We start from the raw sequence: 24,268 nt of genomic DNA, 5'->3' as shown, positions 1-24,268 counted from the left end.
ATAAAAACTATTCTTGAAACTCTTGAGAGTCCCATGGACTGCAAGAAGATCAAACCTATCCATTCTTAAGGAAATCAGACCCAGTTAAAAATTGGGTTCATGCAATAGAACTTGAATTCGGTACTAAAGTACTTGCTTTTCAGACAGACAGAGGGTCAGAATTTACCGGGTCTGTGTTGCAGAATTTCTTTAAGAAAAAGGGAATTAAGCATCGCCTATCTACACCTTATTCCCCCCAAGAAGGAGGCGTGGCCGAACGTAAAAACAGGGTTCTGCAAGAGTTGGCAAACTCTATGTTGTTTGATGCTAAACTCCCTCAAAGTTACTGGGCGGAAGCCTGGCAGGCGGCTACTCATATTCTGAACCGAGTATATAATTCAGTAATTGATACTACCCCATATTTTGCTTTATATGGGAAGAAGCCCAAAGTTAATTACTTTCGGGTGTTTGGATGTCAGGCCTATGTACTTATCCCAAAAGCGTTAAGGAAAAAGGGAAGTCCAAGGGCTAGGAAACTCATATTTTGTGGGTACAAACCACACGCCAAATCTTGGAGGTTCGTGAACCCAAATGGGGATACTACAAGAGTGGTCCTCAGTAGGAGCGCTGAATTTTGTGAGCAGTCCGGATGGACTCACTTACATGCTAACCCTGACATTTTGAGAGATGATTTAGGCATTTATGCTGAGAATGAAAGTCCAGAGGGTGGTGAGCCAGAAGGGGATGGTGCACATGGTTCAGATGCAGATTCTGACCAGGCACAAGGTTCTTCTCCTAAGGTAGAAAAGCCAGAATCTAGGAGTGTTCCAACATCGCCAGTCAGTAGGCCTAGCAGACAGCAAAAGCGAAGCAGGTCACCTGCAACACCAAGCCCAAGGGAGGTATCTGAACGGAGGTCTTTATCCCTAGGGGCGCGTCCAGATATAAAGTCTGAGACAGATTCTGACAGTCAACGGTCAGAGGGGGCACAAGAGGAGCAATTGCGCAGGTCAAAACGTGCCACAAAGGGCAAGCTGCCAGATCGGTTTAAGGTGACAAGTGTATACGTAATTATGGCACAGTGTGAGCCAGATAGCTATATGGAAGTACAACAGCTTCCAAGCTCAGAAGCCATAAAGTGGCAGGAAGCAATGGAAAAGGAGATGGCTTCAATGAAGTCTCTCATTGTGTTTACAAGTACAGAGCTTCCGAAAGGGCAACAAGCTGTAGGTTGTCGATGGGTATATCGTTTAAAGCCCACAAGTACTGAGGAGTTGCAATATAAAGCCTGACTAGTTGCAAAAGGGTTTTCGCAGCGCAAAGGTGTTCACTATTCTCAAATCTATGCCCCTACTTCAAGATCGGAGTCATTAAGAATGCTTTTAGCCTCTTCCGCTAAGAAGGTAAATAAGCTGTTTCATTTTGATGTCAATGTGGCTTATTTAAATGCAGACTTACAGGAGGAAGTCTATATGACACCACCACCAGGTTTTGAAGGAGACAAGCCAAACCAGATCTGGCGCCTACACAAATCCATTTATGGGTTGAAACAGTCCGCCCGTAATTGGAATTCCTGCTTAAACGATGCTCTAGAGAGCATGGGGTTCAGAAAGAGCGCAGCAGATGCGTGTCTTTATCTAAAAGGCTCGGGATGTGAACAAGAAGCAGTCTTGATATTTGTTGACGATTTATTATACAGTGGAAAGGATGATAAACTTGCACAACAATTTGCCACAAAGCTTGGAGAAAGGTTTCAGATAAAATCACTAGGCAATGTATCTGTTTATCTAGGAGTTAAAATTCAGCAAGATGAAAATGGGAACTATTGGCTCAGCCAAGAAGCTAAGATCCAGCAGTTGCTGGAAAGGTTTAAAATGGACAACTGTGCTGGTGTTAAAACCCCAATGGAGTTAAGTTACACAAAGGATGCTCAAGCCGAGCAACAGGCAGAGTTCTGTAATCCCGGGGTTTACCAGTCAGCGATAGGCAGTCTACTCCACATTGCACAGTGGACTCAGCCCGATATAACATATGCTGTCAACATGCTGTGTAGACAAGCTGAAAAACCATCAATGCATGCTTGGCAAGGAGTAAAAAGAGTTTTAAGGTATCTCCAAACTACCAAAAGGTTTCGCTTAAGACTATCAGCAGAGGGCAGCACACAACTTGAATGTTGGGCCGACAGCAGTTGGGCAGATGCTGGACCAGATAGAAAATCAGTGTCAGGAATGGCGATAAAATTTGGAAATGCACTAATTGGTTGGAGATCAAGAAAGCAATCACTTATAGCTTTAAGTTCAACTGAATCTGAGTTCAATGCATTATCAGATGTATGTAGAGAACTGGAATTTTATAAGCAACTGGTACAAGAATTGTTTGGAGAATGTTCCCTACCTATCAGAGTGTGGGAAGACAATCAACCTTGTATTAAACTAGCTAAATCAGGTCAATTCAAGGCACACACAAAACACTTGGATATCCGTTATAAAAATGTATGCCAAAGTGTAAAACAAGGTTTAATTGAACTAAAGTATTATCCAAGCCAAGAAAATCTCGCAGACGGTTTTACAAAAGCTTTGAGTCCGCAATCTCATAAATGTTTCTGTTCAGGTTTAAATTTGAATTAAGGTTGGTACAGCTCAGTGTTATGAGCGAGAGGGGGTGTTGCTACCAAAGGGTTAAGAGGTAGCAAGACGCTCTAATCACTGAGCAGCTGGAAGTCATTAAGCTTCCAGGAATGTGAGTTTGTATAAATAGTCAGTCACCCGTGTGTTTGTCCCTTGGGCGTGTTTGCTGATATGTGTGGTTCGTCGCCAGGGTTTTTTCTTTTGTAAATAAACGTTTTGTTTGAGTTCCAAACCGCTTGCTCCAAGATTCCTCTTTGAAAAGATACTGCCTCTCCTGCCCTTCTTAAACTGCTGCGCGAAATGCTCTGCTGTAGTGGGACTTGTGACGATGGAAGCGCACTGGGCATTTACATTAAACTAATTAAAGTTTAATGGGACAAAGCCTATTCCGAGAATCCAGATGAGCACAGTTGCATTAGGTCAGGCTCATTCTGCTTACACCTCCAGCTTTCAGCAATGCAGCCCAGATCAGCAGCCACTGTATCCATGATTAAGTTGTGGATTAATATGGTATTTCTATGGACTGACCTGGCATTCAAGAACAGCACAGCTACATCTGTAGGGGTCACCTAACAACTCTCAGAACCTTAAACAAACAAACTACTGCTTTCAGGATTCTTTGGAGAAAGTAATGAGTGTTGGCCAAAGAATGCTTTCAATGTATGGTGCGGAAGTGACTGTGTCTTGTGCCAAGGTGAAGCATTGGGACAGACACAATGTTGAGCTCCTTTGCACTAGAGGTGTGGGTATTTCATTTTGTGTTTTATTTTTAGTTTTGAATGTTCACTCACGCCCATGTTCTACTATCTTTTTTCAGTAGAAGGTTGCAAAATAAACCAATGGGTTTTATTAGCATCATAGAATTGATCTAGCGTCAATGAAGATCAGCCAATCCTTGAACAATGTATTGAGTAAACTTTCTTCTTCTTCTATGCAGCTGCTCCCATAAAGGTTTCAGGAGAGATATTTATTCCCCTTACATTTATCAGAACCACAGTGATTTATTCTTATTCTCTGCAGAGTCCAAGAGATAGTTCCACACCCCTTCACATATTGCCTTGGGGAACAATAATGTCAACATCACAATTAAGGGCTGCAGGAGGTTGTTTATTCAACTTTGCTTGAAAAGTCTGATGTATAAAATACCTTGGTGCCAATATATAGATCATTTGAAGGAGGAAGTATAAAACCTAATCAAAATATAGAAAGCTGCCTTCTAGCTCAGGACCATCTAGTGACTGGCAGCATCTCTCCAGGTAGAGGACATCCTCAGCTCTACCTGGAGCAGTTAGCAGAGACTGAACCTGACACCTTCTGGGTGGGAAAAAGATGCTCCATCACTGAGCTATGGCCCTTCCCTTCAAGAGCTGAACACCCCTTGTATTTGTCAAGTCACTGAAGCTTCTGTCTTGCAGTTTTTTTGGGTTTCTTCTAATTAGCAGCTTCTGTGGACAGGAACAGTCACAAGGAAATAGTAGCAGGCAGACCCAAAATGATGATGATGATGATTATACCGCTGCTTGTTTTGTTGCCTCTTGCAACGCATGGGATGCAGCAGAGGGCAAAATGTCCACTGAATCTTATCAAGGATAGAAATTTGGCCGTGAATTATTACCAGGAAGGAGACCACCTCGTTAGTGGAATTATATCTTCAAGATTAATTGGAAGTCAACCTCCCTTCAGCTTTTCCAGCACCCCAGTAAGCGATTTTCAGAAGTAAGTAATGGTGTATTGCCATATTCCTTCTTCCTAAACTACTCTCCACTTCTCTTGCCGTACTGATAAATCACGATATTTGTTGTTTGAAGATTAAGGGAGCATGTCATCCACAGGAATCAAATACAACTTTAATAAAAGTTTTCTGTACGTCACTTGGTGAAAAGCAGTGTTTCAATGTGCTTTACACTATAATTTAAGTATTAAAAAAAACAAGTCATGCTCTCTAAAGTAAACTTGTTTTCTATTAGCTAAAAAAAGGTGTGAAGTGTGTTTATGTTGCGGATTTTCTGTAGTTGCCTCTCATGAAACATTGTGGAAGCTTGAATGCTCAGGCCACATCACTTTGCATGAATAATGGGAAGGTTCCTACTCTCAATCTGCAATAATCCTCTAGACGTTTATCCACAGAATTAGTGTCCTAGGTTTGACTCACTACCAGTTTTTGTGAGATATATAATTCCGAGAGTGATTTTTTGATACACTCACAGCTAGTAGCCACAGAACTGGTCAGACGGCTAAGGAGGTTACCAGAACATGGGCCTCCATCCTCCTCATTTGCAAAGATACTACAGAGGCTATTACTGCTACAGTAATAGCATCCCCACATCAGCCCCACATTGCCCTGCTTACTGGTCTTCTTTCAAGTTTGTCTTGATTTATTTATACAAACAACTTTGTGACTCATTTTCACTGAATGGTGGGTGACTATGTGATACACCTTCTTGTAGTTTGATGAATGGGAGGAACTGGCACGTTATTTCCTTCTCACTTACTGTTCAGGAGATCAATCGTAACCCCAGGCTCTTACCCAACATCACCCTGGGCTACAGCATCTATGATACCTATTTTGATGGAAGAATAACTACTGATGCCTTGACAGACTTCTTTGCTGGTGGGAAAATCAACATTCCAAACTACAGCTGCGGAAGATGGGGAAAACTTCTAGCTATTATTGAAGGGGGTGAAACCGACATCTCCATGCACATTGCAAGCATGTCGGGCGTCTACAAGATACCACAGGTAAGAACTGGGTTCAAGTCAGACATAGCCAGCAACATTTGCCATTTCATAAGAAAAGCAAGGTATGCTTAGCTTAGTGCAATTTATTTTATTGCTCCCTGCCCCCCAACCAGTTGCAGCCTCTGTAGCTACATAAATTTTGCTCTGCCAGAAATTGGCGCTTTCAAGTGCTGTTATTCATCTTGGCACGGGAAAGGTTTCCTCCGCTTTTCCATGAGGCTGCTACCTCTTCTTACAGCTCCAGGAACTGTTAAATAAAATTGTTTAATGTACATTGAAATGGGAACTAAATTTGTAGTGTGACTATTGTATGCTGTATGGCATGGTTGGAAATTTTGACTGAAGCTGAAGAAGAGCTTGCTAGGTTAATCATTAATGGTGTTGCATCATGGAACGGTATGTCTACTGGTTCAGTCACATGAAAAAGATAGTATTAGAGGTCAATGCCTATGTAAATCTGGGAGACATCCATGTTTGGGTGTGTGCCCTTTGTTTGAAGCCACTGAAGAGAATGGATGTGTGAATCTGTCTCCAGCAAACACCCTCTGGCTAATGGAGACTGAAATGGCATGACACCAGCAATGAGCCGCATGGCGCCACAACTGCCACCCACCAACAAGGTGAATGGAATTTCTCCAAACAGAGGGATGTTGGATGTGGAGTACCTCAAGAATTGGTATCAGGACTGATCTGAATTTAGGAGTGAACAGTGAGATGGCCACGTTTTCTGATCATACTAAATTGTTCTAGATTGTTAAACCAAAAACAGATTGTGAAGAGCTCCAAAGAACTCCAAATAAAAAGGCAAATGCAATTCAATATAAACAAGTGTGAATTTATGCACGCTGAGGGGGAAAACAACCTTAATTTCACATGTTTGCTCCTGGGTTCTGAACTGGCATTGACTGAACAGAAATGAGAACATGGGGTCTTGGTAGACAGGTCAATGAAGATGTCGCGTCAATGCACAGCAGTCATGTAAAAGCAAATTCCATGCTAAGTAGACCATCAGGAAAGGAATTAAAAATAAAACTGTCAATCTCATAATATAGTTATACAGACCGATGGGGCCACTGCCTTTGAAACACTGTATACATTGGTTTTTGACACAACTCAAACAGTGTATTATAGAATTGGAAAAAGTTCAGGAAAGGTATTGGAGATGAGGTGGTTATATTCAAAAGGGACCATTGGAAAACAGTGCTAAAGCTGCAGTCCAAGCTGATAGCACACAATTTTTCATAGGATTTCAATATGGGGAAGCTGTGCATGATGTAGAAACCCCTCTGGGTGTTGGGGTGGACTGACCTCCCAGACCTACTGAAGGCTTTATTGCATTGCAGCATGCATTGTTATTGAAGTTTGATTTTAGACTTTTGCATTCATAATTTTGTTCTATTGTATTTCTCTAAACTGCTTAGAGACAATTGCCATTAGGTGATAAATAAATTGTATATATATGAAATTTCAAAAAACATTGAGGCTTATGCTAATTAAGTGTTTCATCATCTTTCATTTAATTTAATTCACACAGAGGTATCCAATCTTTGTCCTGAGAAACAAAACACCAGTTTCCTTTCTTTAACAGCTCAGTTATGGCTTTGTTCTTCACGATAAAGTCCAGTCCCCTTTTATTTACCAGATGGTCTCAAAGGAAGAAACTCAGTACCTGGGAATTATCCAACTCCTCCTGCATTTCAGGTGGACGTGGGTTGGTCTCTTTGCTCCAGACAATGGCAATGGAGAAAGGTTCCTAAGTATCTTGACATCCCTAATGATCAAAAGGGAAATCTGTGTTGCCTTCACAAAAAGAGTGCTACTACAAACCTGGCTGTGGTTACCCCATGAAGCCCCTGCCATGTGGAGACAAGTCAATGTCTTTGTTTACTGTACAGACTCTCAATATGGACTTTTTATAATCATGGAGGTACAAACCTTGCTTGAAAGGGTGGAAACTGGGGGGAAAGTCTGGATAATCACCGCTCTTGAGAACACAGTCTTGTTCTATGAGACGGAATCCTTCCGGTATGCCCATGGTTCTTTGTCCTTTGTAATGAAGACCAAAACAAGGACAAAAAAGGATGACTCCGAACCAATATTCCCTTCTTTTTTGGCTCTTTGGCAAGAAGAATTAGAATGTTCCTATTCCAAACATGCCTTGTCTGTGAGAGGTTGGAGAAGATGCAGGGAGACGGAGAATGTGATGATCCAGCAGAAATTTATTGAACAGGTTCATTCCCAAGATAGCTATGTTCATTACTTCAGCATCCTTGCCATTGCTCAAGCCTTGAATGCAGCATATTCATCCAGATCAAAGCGGATGTCACTGATGGGTGGAGGAGACCTGTTGGGACTTCAAAAGATTCAGCCATGGCAGGTATGTCTTTTCCCTTTTGCAAACTACTGTTCATTGTCGCAGCTCTGGAATCACCATATTAGGAACATGGGAAGCTTCCTTAAAATGAGTCAGACTATTGGTCTCACAAGTAGTATTGTCTATATTGGTTTAACAAGTAGTATTGTCTATATTGACTGACTGACAGGGAAAGTGAATTATCCCAAATTGTTTCATGTTCTCTGAGTGCTGGAGTTTCCTCTGTCGTTGTAGCTTCATCCATTCTTGAAAGAAGTGCATCTCTATTCTAATACTTCACCTGATGGACAGTACTTGGATGAGAATGGGGCATTGGCCATTGACTTTGATATTGTGTATTGGGTCCTGTTTCCCAATACCTCTCATGGTAGAGTGAAGATTGGGGAAATAGAGAAACAGGCATCCTCAGAGGTAAAGTTGAACATCAACCAAGAAGCAATTGTCTGGCCCCTGGTCTTTAACAAGGTATGGAGAAATGATATGTCATTTTATTACTTGTGACATCTGCTAGGCTCTAATAGCTTGTTGAATAGTACATATGAGACTTTGACTGTGATTTTACTGATACAGTGGTACATCGGTTCACGAACTTCATCCCTTCTAGTAGTCCGTTCTTAAACCGAAACTGTTCTTAAACCAAGGCGCGCTTTCCCTAATGAGGCCTTCCACCGCTGGTGCTCTTCCACTGTTCAAATTCACCCTTAGACCGAGGTAAAGCTATGAAACCGGTTTTGTGGAGTTCATATACCAAATAGTTCATAAACAGGACTGTTCTTAAACCGAGGTACCACTGTACTTCATCACTGAGATGAATGGAACAGCCTCTTGAGTATGTATAAGATTTCACAGTGAATAGGAGACTTTCCTAAGCACAGTAAAATAGCTTTCCCAAATGTAAGGTCTTCCCAGTCTGTTCAGAATATCCAGAGGACAGCATGTATTTCCTGTAGGGACTGTCAGGAGTTCAGCCTACACTCGAGTAGGACCCTGGTAGAGACACAGGCCCAACTGGCATGTTTTCTGCCTCCTGGCCGATCGTTCGGGAGCTTCAAAAGCTTTCTTCTGCCCGAACATCACAGTGACCAATGCCAACCAACACCGGCACACTTAGGGATCTGCAGAGTTTGCGCATTTCGCGTGACAGACCTCAGCAACTCAGCATTTTGGCTAATCTACTTTATTTACATATAAACACACATGGAGCACTGCAACATGGCTCCCTCTCTCTCTAGCATCAGACATCAAAGAGAAAAAGAACAAAGGTCAATAGTCCCACTTCACGGAACACAGTAACACAAACATCCTGTCTTAGTCACTTCCCACACTGTGGTGTCAAAACATATACCGTCATGTGATAGACAACAATCCTATGACTGAAATCAAGTAGCAGGAATTCTAACAGGGACACCCTGCACCCACTCACAAATATTAATCAGAGCTGGCAATTATTAATCACCTGCCAAAATAGGGCCTGGAAGCCGCCCAGAGTGGCTGGGGAAACCCAGCCAGATGGGCGGGGTACAAATAATAAATTATTATATTATTATTATTATTATTATTATGGCAATTGGAAGCAAATATATGTTTTCCACAATCCCGCCAAAACACTGTGATCTGTTTCCAAAAGCACAAATGCTCCTAATCGTTTCTCATTGATTCTCCTTCCTCAATTTTTGCCTAGACCGTGCCTCGTTCAAGATGCTCACAGAGCTGTCACCCTGGATATGTCAAGAAGATTCAGGAAGGGAAGCCCCCGTGCTGCTATGATTGCACTCCCTGCTCAGAAGGGACCATCTCCACTCAGGAAGGTAGGCCAAGACCTCAGAAAAAAACCTGGGAGGATGGGGCAAAGGTTTGAGCCAGCCTAAGCATGATGTTTGTAATGGCATCCCATGAGTGGAATGCCTCTCGGGCTTTTGGAGGTTCAAAGAGCAGAACTAGGAGGGATAAGCAGTTTTAATGGGGGGAAAGCATGTTCACCTCCTTGACTAATACAAGCATGCATCAGCTGATAGACAGTGAAAGTCTACATTCCTTAAGCTCACAATTATGCCTTTGAGGCCTTACCCATCACACAACTCAAAAAGTGGCATGACCAAATGGGGTGACCTACTGAGCTAAGTTTAATCCAGTGGCCAGAGGTTCCCAGCACCAGTTTACACTTAATACAAGCACTTCTGAAATATCTCACAGGCCAAGCTTTTCTAGCCATGCTCCACATGATCTATTTGGGTGGATGAGACCATGGATCAAGATGTTTTTGCAAGTGAACTTTTGCTTCTCTCTTTCCCAACAAAACTGTGTTCTTTTTTTATCTCTCCCATATGCTTACCTTCCCCATATGCCTAGCTTGGTTTATAACTGATGTTAGGATACTGAAGTCTCTTTTTCTCTCTACAGATACTGCCAAATGTACCAAATGTTCAAAAGATCAGCATCCAAACAAAGACAAAAATCAATGTGTACCCAAAATAATCACCTTCCTGTCCTATGAAGAACCTTTGGGGAGTATCCTAGCTTCCTTTGCCATCCTCATATCCTTAACCACAGTTTTTGTGTTAGAAATCTTTATTAAATACAAAGCCACTCCCATAGTCAAAGCCAACAATAGGGATCTCTCCTACATCCTCCTCATCTCCCTCCTTCTCTCATTTTTGTCCTCCTTCCTCTTCATTGGCCAGCCAAGAAAAGGGACCTGCTTTTTGCGCCAAACAGCCTTCGGCATCATCTTCTCAGTTGCTGTCTCTTCCGTCTTGGCAAAAACTGTCACTGTGGTTCTGGCCTTCCTGGCCATTAAGCCAGGGAGCTGGGCGAGGAGATGGCTGGGGAAGAGTCTGGCCAACTCCATTATCATTTTCTGTTCCAGTGTCCAAGTTGTCATCTGCACCATCTGGCTGGGGATTTCGCCCCCATTCCCAGACTCTGACATGCACTCCCAGCCCCGAGAGATCATCCTGCAGTGCAACGAAGGGTCTGTGGCCATGTTTTATGGTGCCCTTGGCTACATGGGCTTCCTGGCTGCCATCTGCTTCGTGGTGGCTTTCCTAGCCAGGAAGCTGCCTGGGGCCTTCAATGAAGCCAAGCTGATCACCTTCAGCATGCTGGTCTTCTGCAGTGTTTGGGTGTCCTTTGTGCCCACCTACCTGAGCACCAAGGGGAAATTCATGGTAGCAGTGCAGGTCTTCTCCATCTTGGCCTCCAGTGCTGGGCTTCTGGGCTGCATCTTCCTTCCCAAATGCTACATTATTATACTGAGGCCTGATCTGAACATGAGAAAGACCAGAAACAGCTAAATATGATATTTGATTGTTAGCTCTAGGGATATCATGGAACTGTAGAGTTAGAAGTCCACACCAGAATATTGGCTGCAATGTGCAGCTAGCCATGTATGTGGCGAGGCAAAGATCCAATAGTGTACTTACCATGGTTGCCTTAGCCTCACATGTGATGGAAAGCAGGTAAACATCTACTGGTGGATCTCTGGATAATATTCAGAAGGCCTCTAAGAGGTTCTGATCCCTGGTTCCTCAACAACAGCAACTGTGGAGATCTGCATTGTTGCTTGAGATCATTCCTGTGACAGCCTCTTCTCTCTTGAGTTAAACTGCGCATTACTCTGAGCTGAATTGCATAAGCTGCTTTAGAAGTTGCAAACTGAATTGCTAAAATACTAAATAAACTTAGCTAAATTAGAATAAAGTCGCATTTAGACAGCTATATTTGGTTTGATTAATTATATTTCTACGCCCCTCTTTATTCGAATGAATCGCAGGGCAGCTTATAAACAATAAATAACAATAGTTTAATAGAACATCACAAATATAGAATTATAGGGAACAGTGAACAATTCATTGGTAAAACAATTACAGCTCGTTCGTGAAACCATTACTAATAATCAGTAAATTAAGTACAATTTATAAAACACTGTTAACAAAACACCTAAAAATATTATATTATATCATTCACAAGACACATAATGCCTATGTCAGCAACTCCATTCTGAAGGTTCCTTGGGCTGGAGGTGTGACAGCGCAGGTGAAACCAAGCACTGCAGGATGACAGACAAATCTCTCCCCCCCTCACAGTTCTTCCTCTGGAAATAGCTCCCTCATGAAGGCTCCTAGGGCTGGAGGGTAAGGCAAGGCAGTGGAAACACCATTGCCTGATGACCAGCACACTCTCCTTGCTCACCATCAAGGACATAGGTATAAGGTCTTCTGGGAATCTGCAAAGTTGATGCTCATTTACAAAGAGTTTGCGGAAGATAAATATTTTCAGCAAATGGATCTTGATGAGGAATAAAAGTGCAAGGCTGGGAGAAAACTTAATACATGGAAGGACGTGGCTGAAAGTTTTGGTTTTGGACAGGATGTGGACCTTGATTTTAGATAGAAAGGGGATGAGTAGTCTCAGGAGAAGTAAAGACATAAAGTCAGACATAAAGAAAGGGGAGCGTGGCTGACGTTTTGGGCAGAATGTGGGATGTATGTGATAAAGACCTTGTCAGGGATTATTAAGATGTGGTTCCTGCATTTAAGGGGGATGAATACGATGACCCTAGCGGTTCCTTCCAACTCTACAATTCCATGATTCATGCATACAAAGGGGGTGGTAAGGAATGGCCGTGTGTCAATTGTGGTAGCTGCTCTATATTCCCAGCAAGCGCTATATTCTGATTTATTTAGTGAGAAATTCATTGGTTCAATTCTTGGCAGCAGTAGCGAGAGACGACCCTCACCCCAATTTCTGAAAAGCCTCCTTCTGGGAAGGAGTTTAGAGCAGTAACTTAAGACAACACTAAAGGGTGGTCCAGTGTCAATACAATGTGTACCTTTTTTAAAAAAAGTTGGAGCTGATGGACAAAGTTAGGCTCTGTTGTTGGGGGCATGCAGCTCAGTGGTCGAGCAGTTGCTTTGCATGCAGAAGGTCTTGGATTCCTATTTTCATGTGTGGCGGGAGTGTACCGTGGTCCACACTTTCGGGGGGGGGGATTTTTTATCTGACCTCCAAAATCACTGAACAATTGACTTCCGGAGGCGGCGCGAAACAGCAATGGCGGTCCTCTTCGCGCTGTGAAGAGGGGCTCCGCGGAAAAGGGTCGTCCGCTACGGCAAAGCGGAGACCCGCTAAGAAAAACCACAGGTAGAGTGAGCCTGTGGTCGTGGGACTCGGCGGGCACCAAGAGCGACCTCGGAAATGAAGAAGGGACCCCGTAAGGGGCTCCGGAACGTGGAGGGGGTAGCGGTGCTGTGAGTTCATCGCTCTTTCCGCGGAAGTGAAGCCGCGCGGCTGCTGCTGATGAGCGCTGACCTTTCTTCCTTGAACATTCGATTGGAATCAACTTACTCGTGAGTAAGATCTTTGAGATTTGGGACCCTAAATTTCTGAAATTTGGCTGAAAGCGGGAGACGTTAAAAAGGAAGTCCGTCTTCCGGCTCTGTTTAAACTGAGGAGATTTCACCCCTCCCATACCCAAGAATCTCCTGACCATCTCCTGAGGTCTTTGCTGACTCTACAGAGAGGAGGAGCAATGTATTGCTCTCTACTTAATTAGTCATGTGAGTGAATCTCAGTGTGTGAGAGAGTCAGTCAGTGAGCCGGAGAGAGAGTGCAAGAGATATTATTTAGAGATAAGATTGCTGCTGCAGGCACTCAGAATATTTAGCTCTGTATAAAGTTTGTATAATAGCTGTAGTAGTAGAATAAAAGGAAGATATTTTACAGAGCTGCTCTCCGAGTGGTTTATACTCTGCAAGACTCTGCAAAACGCTGCTGCGCAACGACTGCATTACAGAGAAAGTAAATCCGGTGCTCTCAGCTCCAAGCTGTGAGTCCGCAGCACTGTCACCTGTTCCTGTGTCAAAGGAGGACTCTGGCAGTGCTACCCAGCTCGCCTAGCCCAGTCGGGGCTGTAGTGCATGAGTCCAGTTGGTACACTGGCTCAAGGGCGATGCTGACATAAACACCAAGCAAAGAGCTATAAATCTGAAGCGCTGAGAGGGACTTTTAAGAAGTTGGAGTATATCTTGCAAATTCGGATTAAAGTGTATGAAAAGTTAAGAAAAGTTAAGAACTTTCTTTTTACAAGAGGATATAGACAGCAACCTCTTCCTTTCCCTTTTTTGTGGATTACAAAGTTTCAAAACCCAGCTCTCGGGCTGTCTGGATACAAAAATCATCAGACTGCGGTAACTGTATATAAAACTTTAAAGATACATTGGGGCTACTTTTGTGGCTACAAATAAGGAACTGTTGCATGCACCACTGTAAAGAACATCTATCCTCTGCTAGTTAAAGTGAACTTTTGAAGGTTCTACCCCTTGGTTTTTGGTTCTTTTTTTACTTTTGGAACTTCTTGGAACTTTTAAAGTGGGGAATTTAATGGTGGAAACTTTTCACTTTTTCTTTCTTAACTCTTGGGGAGCTCCCCCTACTGGATTGTGGAATATCTAGTCTCTGGGAACTGCAGGTTGTTTTTGTAAAGCTTCTGCCTGGATGTTTTCCTTTCGGTTTGTCTTTCCCATGGGATTTACAATTTGACCTTGCCACATGGACAGCTGTGGAATGAGTGGTGCCGCAAAAACAAGAGCTGCCAAAAAAGCAAAACAATCTGAACTAGTACAAACAACTTTGCCTGTGCAGCCTCGTAGATCATCAGTTCCAATTGTTACAGGTCTGCAAGAAGGAGAATCTAAACAGCCAGCTTTTCGGGACATGGCTGCAGGAGGGCTAGATCCTGTATCTAAGGAAATTTTGGAACAGCTGGCTGCGTTGAATAAAAAAGCAGATGAGCAGGCCTCTAAGTTTGATCAGGTGACAGCCACAATTAACAAACTGACTGACCAAGTTTCTAAAAATTTAGAGGCTATTGGAAATTTGCAATCAATAACAGCAGAAAATCGTAAATTAGCTGAAGAAGCAAATTTAAAAGCAGACCAAAACAAAAAGAGGATAGAAGAAGTAAGAGGAGAAGTAAGACCACTGAGCAGACAGCTTAATGAACAGCAAGCCTACCTGTCCATGGCAGAATTGAAAAATCGGGAAAGCAACCTTAGGATCAGGAATATACCAGAACTTGAGAAAGAAGATTTGATCAGCTACTTGACGGCAGAAATATCAAAGTTCTGGGGCATTGCAGAAGACAAGGACTTTAAAATTGTCACCGCTTTCAGGCTGGGAAGAGTAGCAAAGAAGGACAAACCAAGAGATTGCTTGGTCATTTTGAGATCTAAGCAAGAAAAAGATAATATACTCGGCCTTCATTTTAAAAATACACTGGTGATTCAGGGAAGGACTGCAGAAATCTTCAGAGACATACCGAAACAGCTGTTGGATTTAAGAATTGTATATAAAGACCTCGCAAGCCTATTGAGAAACAACACAATCCCTTATAGGTGGGAATTCCCTCAAGGACTATCTTTCAGCATCAAAGGGAAAAAAGTGAGAATTAGATCAGCAGAAGACCAAGAAAAATTTTTGAACGACTACGGGGAGGACCTTCGGAAAGGAGTAGCAGGTGCCTGGCCACCACCTCCGCCTGGTGCAATACCTCCAGATCTTGACGGCAAGAAAGACACTCCTACTGGCTAACAATTTGATTCAAGATGTCTCTGCAGCTATTTAGTTGGAACATTCATGGTGCAAATTCCCCTGAGAAAAGGAAAAAGATTTTTCATATATTGAGAAAGGAACAACTGGACATTATATGCCTACAAGAAACACATGTGACTAGGCTCCATAGGAGAGTTTTAATTAACAAAAGATTAGGCCAAGAATTTGTTTCCTCAGACAAAGTCAAGAAAAGAGGAGTAGTGATTTATGCAAAAGAGAACCTAGCACCAAAGTTGATATTTAAAGATGAACAAGGAAGAATTTTGGCGATTGAAATCCAAACACAAGGAGAAAAATTTCTGATAGTAGGAGTATATGCACCAAATGAGGGGAAATCGGAATTTTATAAAAAGCTGCATGAGATAATGTTGGATCATATAGACTACACCAACATCATTTTGATGGGAGATATGAATGGAGTCGTCTCTACACATATGGATAAGTCACAAAACCAAAATCTGACTAAAGATGGCAGACTACCTAAATCTTTTTTTGAACTGACAGACAATATGGACTTGATTGACATTTGGAGGACCAAAAACCCACTAGGTAAAGAAGGGACTTTCTTTTCTGAGGCTCACCTATCATGGACAAGAATTGACCAAATTTGGATAACTAGAGGGCTGGCCCCTAAGACTAAAAAAATAGAGATCTGCCCTAAAACCTGCTCCGACCATAACGCATTGAAAATGGATCTGAGACTTGTGCCAGCTGGATCCTTCAGATGGAGAATGAATGACACTTTGTTTAGAGATCAGGAGATTGTGAAGAAGGCCCAAAAAACGTTGAAGGATTATTTTGAAATTAATATGAATACCCCGGTGGACAAGAGAACAATCTGGGACGCAAGCAAAGCTGTAATGAGGGGGTTTCTGATTCAACAAAATTCTATTAAGAAAAAACTCTGGAATGGGAAAAGAGATAAGACTCTAGAGAAGATACGAGAGGGTGAAAAAAGGCTTAGACTTAACCCAAAGTCAAAAGAAGTGTTAAGAGAAATTAAGTTCCATCAAACACAATATGCCAAATTGATAAATCAAGAAGTGGAATGGAAAATTAAACAAATGAAACAAAGATCTTTTGAATCAGCAAACAAATGTGGAAAATTATTAGCATGGCAGCTGAAAAAGAGACACAAACTGAATTCCATTACCAATTTGGAGGTTGATGGAGAAAGTATTCAGAAACCAGAAGAAATTAGAAAGTGCTTCCAGAGATATTTCAAAAAACTGTTTACTCAAGGTCCACAGGCGGAGGAGGAGATTTTTCAATTTTTAAAAAGTAATGGATTGAAAAAATTATCCCAAGATAAACAAACAACCCTGAATTACAGAATAACACAGCAGGAAATAGAAAGTGCCATTCAGAACATGCAATTGGGGAAATCCCCAGGCCCGGATGGACTCACCTCCAAATATTATAAGGTTTTAAAAGATTATTTGACTCAGCCATTAGTGGAGGTGTGTAACCAAATTATGGAGGGGAAGGGGGCTCCGGAATCGTGGAAAGAAGCATTCATCACTTTGATACCAAAATTGGAATCTGAAAAGACTCAACTCAAGAATTATCGTCCTATTTCACTCCTGAATGTGGATTATAAAATTTTTGCTGACATTTTGGCAAGTAGATTTAAAAAAGTTCTGAATGAAGTAATTCATAAAGACCAAGCAGGCTTTCTCCCTGGTAGACATTTGTCTGACAACACTAGGAATATTATTGACGTTTTGGAGCTATTGCAGACAAATATGAACACAAGAGCCGTATTAATTTTTATAGATGCAGAGAAGGCCTTTGACAATATATCTTGGAAATTTATGAAGAGAAATTTGGAAGGGATGGGAGTGGGAGGGGCGTTTCAAAATGGCATAGAAGCAATCTATTCAGAGCAAAAAGCTAAATTGATAGTGAATAATGTGGTGACAGAAGAGTTCAGAATTGAAAAAGGAACACGACAGGGGTGCCCCCTATCACCCCTGCTATTTATTTCGGTCCTGGAGGTACTGCTGAACTTGATTAGGAAGGATCGGGAGGTACAAGGAATACAGGTCGGAGGTAAACAATACAAGTTGAAGGCCTTTGCAGATGATTTGGTTTTAACACTACAGGAGCCAGAGTCTAGTACCAAAAGAGCTTTAGAATTAATTTATGAGTTTGGTCAGGTGGCAGGATTCAAGTTGAACAAACAAAAAACAAAGGTTTTGGCGAAAAATCTGACTTCTTTAGAAATAGATGAGTTCCAGAAGGAAACGGAGTTAACGGTGGTTAAAAAAGTGAAATACCTGGGGGTTAACTTGACTGGGAAAAATTTGAACTTATTCAAAGATAATTATGAAAAATGTTGGAGCGAAATTAAAAAGGATTTAGAAATCTGGTCAAGATTAAAACTTTCCTTGTTGGGAAGAATCGCAGCTGTAAAGATGAATGTATTGCCAAAGATGCTATTTTTGTTCCAAACCCTGCAGATCGTGGATAGAGTGGAGTGTTTTGGAAAGTGGCAGAGGGACATTGTGAAATTTGTCTGGCAGGGCAAAAGGCCCCGGATAAAATTTAAAATATTAACAGATGCCAAAGAAAGAGGGGGGTTTGCCCTGCCGGACTTAAGGTTATACTATGAGGCAGCATCCTTCTGCTGGCTGAAGGATTGGTTTCTACTAGAAAACACTGATGTCCTAGATCTGGAAGGGTTTAACAACGCTTTTGGATGGCATGCATATTTGTGGTACGACAAGGTAAAGGTACATAAATTATTTAAGAGCCATATTGTCAGGAAAGCTTTGTTTAATGTCTGGACTAAATATAAGGACTTACTTGAAAATAAGACGCCGAGGTGGTTATCACCAACGGAGGCCAAGGCCACCAAAGGACTTAACATGGAGAGTGGTTGGGCTAAATATTGTGAGATAATAGAAAAAGTTGGAGATAATTGGAGGCTGCAGAGCTTAGAAAAAATAAAGGACAAGGTGCGAGATTGGTTTCTCTATGCCCAAATTCAAGAGATGTTTAAAAAAGATAAAAAGATTGGTTTCCAGGTGGAAAAATCAAAATTAGAGACAGAACTACTTGAACCTAAGACGAAAGTGCTCTCAAGAATGTATAACTTGCTGCTTAAATGGAACACACAAGACGAGCTAGTTAAATCAGCTATGATTAAATGGGCTCAAGACATTGGTTACAACATCATGTTTGAAGACTGGGAAAGGTTATGGAACACCGGTATGAAATTCACGGCATGTAGTGCCTTGAAAGAAAACATTATGAAAATGATATATAGGTGGTACATGACCCCGGTCAAACTTGCAAAGATTTATCATTTGTCTGATAAAAGGTGTTGGAAATGTAAGGAAGCTGAAGGAACATTCTTTCACCTCTGGTGGACATGCCCGAAGGTGAAGGCATTCTGGGAAATGGTTTATAACGAGTTGAAAAAGGTATTTAAGTATACCTTCTATAAGAAACCAGAGGCCTTCCTCCTGGGCATTGTGGGCCAGAGAGTGACAAAGAAGGATAGAACTTTCTTTTTATATGCAACTACAGCAGCAAGAATCCTTTTAGCTAAATATTGGAAGGTACAGGAGCTACCCACGCTGGAAGAGTGGCACACGCAGCTGATGGACTATATGGAACTGGCCGAAATGACTGGCAGAATTCGAGACCTGGGAGAAGAGGCAGTGGAAGAGGACTGGAAAAAATTTAAGGACTATTTACAAAAACATTATAAGTTATGTGAATGTTGAGAATTTGTTAAGTTTTTAGACAACAAGCTTCAGATATCAAATTTTGATTTTGCTGGAATTTAAGTTTTGATTGTGAAATGACTAAAGTCTAGGGTAAAGTTTCTATTCTGAGGACCGTTGGAATCGTGAACTAATAATATTTCCCCTAAACCTAATATACAATTGAGGAAAGTACAAAAACACAGGAAACAAGGTATTAATTTGCTGTAAACTTTATTTTATTGGAAAAGATGCAGGGGATGGAAGATGTGGGGAAGTCCAGTAGATCATGAAAAATTGTTTGCAAAGTATGATTTCTTTCTTGCTTATAACTTTTTTTCTTTCTTTTCTGTAAAATCGCTTTTGTTGAATAACTGATGTTGTATTTGGCCTTGGAAAAAAGCAAATAAAAATATTATTAAAAAAAAAACAAAATCACTGAACAATTTATCCGTCCTAATTCTGGGGAAGACCTGTTTACCCGGAGTAGTAAACAGGACCTTGGCAACCTCAACACCCTCATGCTGTTTGACGAAGTAATTACTGCTTTTCATAAAGAGAAGAAACATACAGAAAACTTCCAATAAATAAATGAAATAAATCACAGGTCTCCATGCAATGACATTGTTGTTTAGACCCCCAGGAAAAACACCCTGGCTTCGGCCAGTTTCATCTCACAGGTTTAAAAGCAAAGAGCAACCATAGGAAACCTCAGCCCTCCAGATGTTTTTAGGACTACAGTTCCCATTATCCCTGACCACTGGTCCTGTTAGCTAGGGATCATGGGAGTTGGAGTGCCTGGCAAAGAGGGTATTTGTTGCTTTTGTTGAAGAAGAAGAAGAAGAAGAAGAAGAAGAAGAAGAAGAAGAAGAAGAAGAAGAAGAAGAAGAAGAGGAGTTTGGATTTGATATCCTGCCTTTCACTCCCTTTAAGGAGTCTCAAAGCGGCTAACGTTCTCCTTTCTCTTCCTCCCCCACAACAAACACTCTGTGAGGTGAGTGGGGCTGAGAGACTTCAAAGAAGTGTGACTAGCACAAGGTCACCCAGCAGCTGCATGTGGAGGAGCAGAGACGCAAACCCAGTTCCCCAGATTACGAGACTACCGCTCTTAACCACTACATCACACTGGCTCTCAACATTATGCTTCTGCTCAGATTTTCAAATTGCATTTGATCCCATTGAATGAGATGTTCCCCCAATCTTCAAACAAAAAACAGGCAATAGTAATTTATCAGGGGTACCTGAAAATAGGGAGTTGACCCTGGTACGGCAAGAGAATTGGAGAGTAGTTTAGGAAGGAGAAATATGCCAATACGCCATTACTTACTTTTCAAAATCACTTACTGGGGTGCTAGAAAAGCTAAAGGGAAGTTGACTTCCAATTAATCTTGAAGATGTGACTCCACTAATGAGGTGATCTCCTTGCCGGTGATAATTCACAGCCAGATTTTTACATAGCTGTCAACTTTTTCCTTGTATTGCAAGGAATCTTATTAGGAATAAGGGAATTTCCCTTTTAAAAAGGGAAACGTTGACAGCTATGGATTTTTATCCTCAATCAAATTCAGCGGACATTTTGCCCTCTGCTGCATTTCGTAGGTTGCAAGAGGCAGCGATAAAAGCAGTGTTATCATTCTGTGGTCGGCCTACTACACTTCCCTTCTGACTGTTCCTCTCAACACAAGCCACTAACTAGGGGAAAAAACACCCAAATTCTTGCAAGACAGAGACTTTACTGACTTCACAAATATGGTGTTGTTCAGCTGTGCTTCAAAGCCAAAAGAGGAATGAGGTGAAGGGTCATAGCTTCTGTGGTGGAGCATCTGTTTTCCACCCAGAACAGTGGTGTCCAAACTTTTTCCAAAGAGGGCCAGATTTGATGAAGTGGAGGGCGATGAGGGCCGACCAAATTTGTTGACCTTTTTTAGGGTTGAAGTTGTTTTAGGATTTTACCCCAGGAGATAAACTGCCACAGGGGCAAATATTTTATACATCAAACTTTTCAAGCACAGTGGAGTAAATAACCTCCTGCTGCCCTTAATTGTGATGTTTGCATTGTTGTTCCCAAAGGTAACATTTGAAGGGTGTACAAGGGAATCACTTTGATTATGGGAAGGATAAGAATAGATCACTGTGGTTCTGATTATTGTAAGGGGAAGAAACATCTTTTCTGAAACTTTATGGGAGCAGGTGGAGAACAGGAGAAAAACATATTGCCTCAAGAAACTGACATGGTTCAAGGAGGAAGAAAGTGGTGTATGACTGACATCAGAAGAGCCTTGAAGCTGGATCAGGCCTAAGGCCTATAAAGTCCAGTATCCTGTTCTTGAAATGGGCAACCACCTGCCCCAAATAGAAGCCCATAAACTGGAGATGAGTGCAGCAGCACTTTCACTAAATATGTTCCCCAACAACTGGTTGAGCATCCTCTCTCCAATATTGGAAGGGGAAACATTTCTTCAATTGCCAGTAGCTATTGTCAAATGAAATTCCTCCCCTAGTCCCCCTCATTTTTTCTCAACCAAGTAGCCCAATTTAGGGTTTGGGTGGGCAAGGTCTTGTTGTCATCGTTGTGAAGAATTTTAATTTAGGGTCATTCATCTGATAGTGTGAGGATAATCAAACAGAGATGTCTAACTGCAAACAGCTCCTTCTAGCTGTTCTACAAATTCTAGACTGGTGAGTGGTTTGCCAGCTGTTAAGACTATACAGGAAGACACCAGAAATAGGTAATAGAAGGATATTTTATTTTAAGAATCAGAGTACTAATAGAGAAAATAAATATGCAGGTCAGTGTGACCAGAAAGGAAGGGGGTGTCTTTAACAGCCCGACTCACCATTAAAGGACTCAGAGCCCCTCAAGTTCGTTATAGGCCAGAGAAAAATGAGCTGAGTCAAGATCCTGTGAAAGCAAGGCAGATCTTTATTATTCTGTTGCAACAGAAGGTCCCCTACCAGCTTTGATAGGAGGTGAGGACCCAGGACAAAGAACTTCTAAAGTTCTTTGGCAAGGGAAATGGGCCCATGGATGGCAGGATTTGAAACTGATCCAGGTCTCAGGAGCCCTTTAAAAAGCTTCAAGGCAAAAATTGGAGGAATTAAAGAAATGCCCCCTCCCCAGCTGGACTTGGGGGAAACATCCCCATGCTCCGCGAGGATGCCTCATCCTGTACTTTCTCACTGTGTAGGGAAGATAAAAGGTACACACACACACACAAAAACACACACACACGTTCCTAAGCGGAAGGACTAGTGGGCCATAAGCCACTAAACTTTGTATTTCTGTCTCCTAAACTACAATCTGAAGTGACGGACATGTGGAGCCTCCTTTTATTGACGCAAATACGCAAACCAGGCAGATACATTTGGGGCTGTGACCTTTACACATCTTCCGATCCCGAGATCCTGGGGTGGCACAAGGTTATTTTGGCACCTGTTTCCACCGCGTCATTTCCCCCTGCCCCTCCCCCTCCCTCTGGGCCAATGAGCTCCGTTTGGCGGAGAGGCAGGAAGTGGGTTTTATTTTGGGGGGGGGAGTAGAGGCGAATTTGGAGGGGGGAGGGGTCTCCATGCACAACCCCGGAAGAGAAGCGGACTTGGAGACGAGGAGAAAGAGGTGCCGCATATTGGAGGGTTATTTGGGGATGGGAGAAGGATTTACTTTGCCTCTCCCTGAATCTACAAACAGGGCAGCTGGGAAAGGAGGCAGGAGGATTGGGGGGGGGGGGGAGAGAGAAAGAAAGCTGGGAGGGGCTCCGTCCTTTCCCTGTGGGGATAAGGGGGGGCTGGATGCAGCCCATCCTGTTGCAAAGTGGTCTCCCCCAAACAGGTTTGCATTGCAAGATCCTTTTTGAAGCGCAGAGATCAAGCCAGGCTCCCATTGTTGGGGGGGACGGGGGGGCGAAAACATTTGAGAAGAACCAGAAAAGGGTCCCCCCAGTGCACCCTAACTACAGAGGGATTTGCAGCCCCACCCTGTGCATGTTGACTCAGAAATCAGTCCTTCTCCGTTCAAAGGGGGGGGGCGGCAGCCCCATCGCACCTAGTGATGCTCCTCTCTGCTTAACACCCTCCATCTCCCTTCTCACTGCTCCCCCCCATCCCTCCCCCCAGGCTCTGTCTCCTGCTTCAAGGAGCCGGGATAGGGGGGGCTGAGCTCCTCCAGGACCCTGATCTGCCCCCCTCCGAAATGTGCTGCTGAAGCCCCTGCCTCAGTGGGTCGGAGATGGCGGGGGCAAACAGGGGAGAGGAAGTCTGCTTTGGTGCAGTGGAAGCAGCTGGAGAGAGGGAGATTCCGGGGGTGAGAAGTGGACATTGTCAAGGGAAATCGGCCTCCAGAGCTTTCTGAGGAAGAAAAAGGCTGATGTGAGAAGGAAGGGGGAGGCCCCCCAACTCCCCTTTCAGAAATCCTAAGTCTGGCCGGCTGAGGTTGCTTTGGCACAAAGGAAAGAGCCTTGTTGGGTTTCCTATGTTGGGGCGTTGCTGTGCTGCTTTTGTGCCCCAAAACTGGAGGGAAGAGGCACATTTTCCATTTCCTGAAGCATGAAAAAGCACCTTGTGGGTTTCCCTCCTGCTTGGCAAGGGAAATGGGCCCCTGGATGGCAGGAATTGAAACTGATCAAGGTCTCAGGAGCCCTTTAAAAAGCTTCACGGCAAAGACTGGAACAATTAAAGAAATGCCCCCTCCACAGCTGGACTTGGGGGAAAGAGGAGAGGAGGGATGAGTTTTTAATGCTGTTTCTTTCCAAAAAGAGGCTTCTCCAGATATCCTCTTGGGACTTTGTCGGAAAGGAGGATCAAAGCTCCCAGGGGTGGCCTCCTGCCTGGCCTCGTCCCCATCCAGGCTGCCAGGAGGGTCTTATAATACTGTAGGTGTTCTAAAGCCACCACCTGGACAATGCTCACACAAGAACCCTGCAAGGTGGGCCAGGATGACAGCCAGTTTAGTGTTTGGGGCAGGGGTGGAGACGCTTATCCAGCCTGCATTTGCTCCTGAGCCGCCTTCCAGGGGCCACTTTCCATTGATGGGCGGGACAGAGGACAAAGTGGGTAGGGCTATGGGGCTGACTCTGAGCTTTGTCCAGGAGCTGCCTGCCTTCCGGGGATTTTTTCCAGCCCCACCAAAAAACTCCAGGAGGCAGCTGGAAAGTGTTGGAGAAAGGGTGTGGTGCTGAGGAAATTCCTAAGGGCCAAAGAAAGAGAGAGAGAAAGGACTTGAGGACCAA

General features: G+C 42.9%; 2 protein-coding genes across 4 annotated transcripts in view; both read left to right on the top strand.

The window, feature by feature from the left end:
- The window catches only part of LOC309364419 (vomeronasal type-2 receptor 26-like), a 55,023-nt gene extending 42,806 nt beyond the window's left edge, over positions 1-12,217 (top strand). The window contains exons 1-6 of one of the 3 annotated variants that reach the window (XM_081901659.1): positions 3,820-4,322; positions 5,054-5,345; positions 6,934-7,722; positions 7,954-8,184; positions 9,401-9,527; positions 10,120-12,217. In XM_081901659.1, the coding sequence (XP_081757785.1) occupies positions 4,099-4,322; positions 5,054-5,345; positions 6,934-7,722; positions 7,954-8,184; positions 9,401-9,527; positions 10,120-11,012 (2,556 nt within the window). In that variant the 5' untranslated portion in view covers positions 3,820-4,098 and the 3' untranslated portion in view covers positions 11,013-12,217. Of the gene's footprint in view, positions 1-3,819; positions 4,323-5,053; positions 5,346-6,933; positions 7,723-7,953; positions 8,185-9,400; positions 9,528-10,119 lie in introns of those variants that run through there. The other 2 variants (XM_081901660.1, XM_081901661.1) reach the window with 2 other exon arrangements.
- Positions 1-24,268, top strand: part of LOC309364552 (uncharacterized protein) — a 419,096-nt gene that overhangs the window by 370,254 nt on the left and 24,574 nt on the right. The gene's annotated exons all lie outside the window — the stretch shown is intronic.

Source organism: Podarcis melisellensis (assembly GCF_964234715.1).
Source record: "Podarcis melisellensis genome assembly, chromosome: 2".
Lineage (NCBI taxonomy): Eukaryota > Metazoa > Chordata > Lepidosauria > Squamata > Lacertidae > Podarcis > Podarcis melisellensis.
Note: the sequence above shows the minus strand (reverse complement) of the source record. Positions and strands in the feature narration are given on the sequence as shown.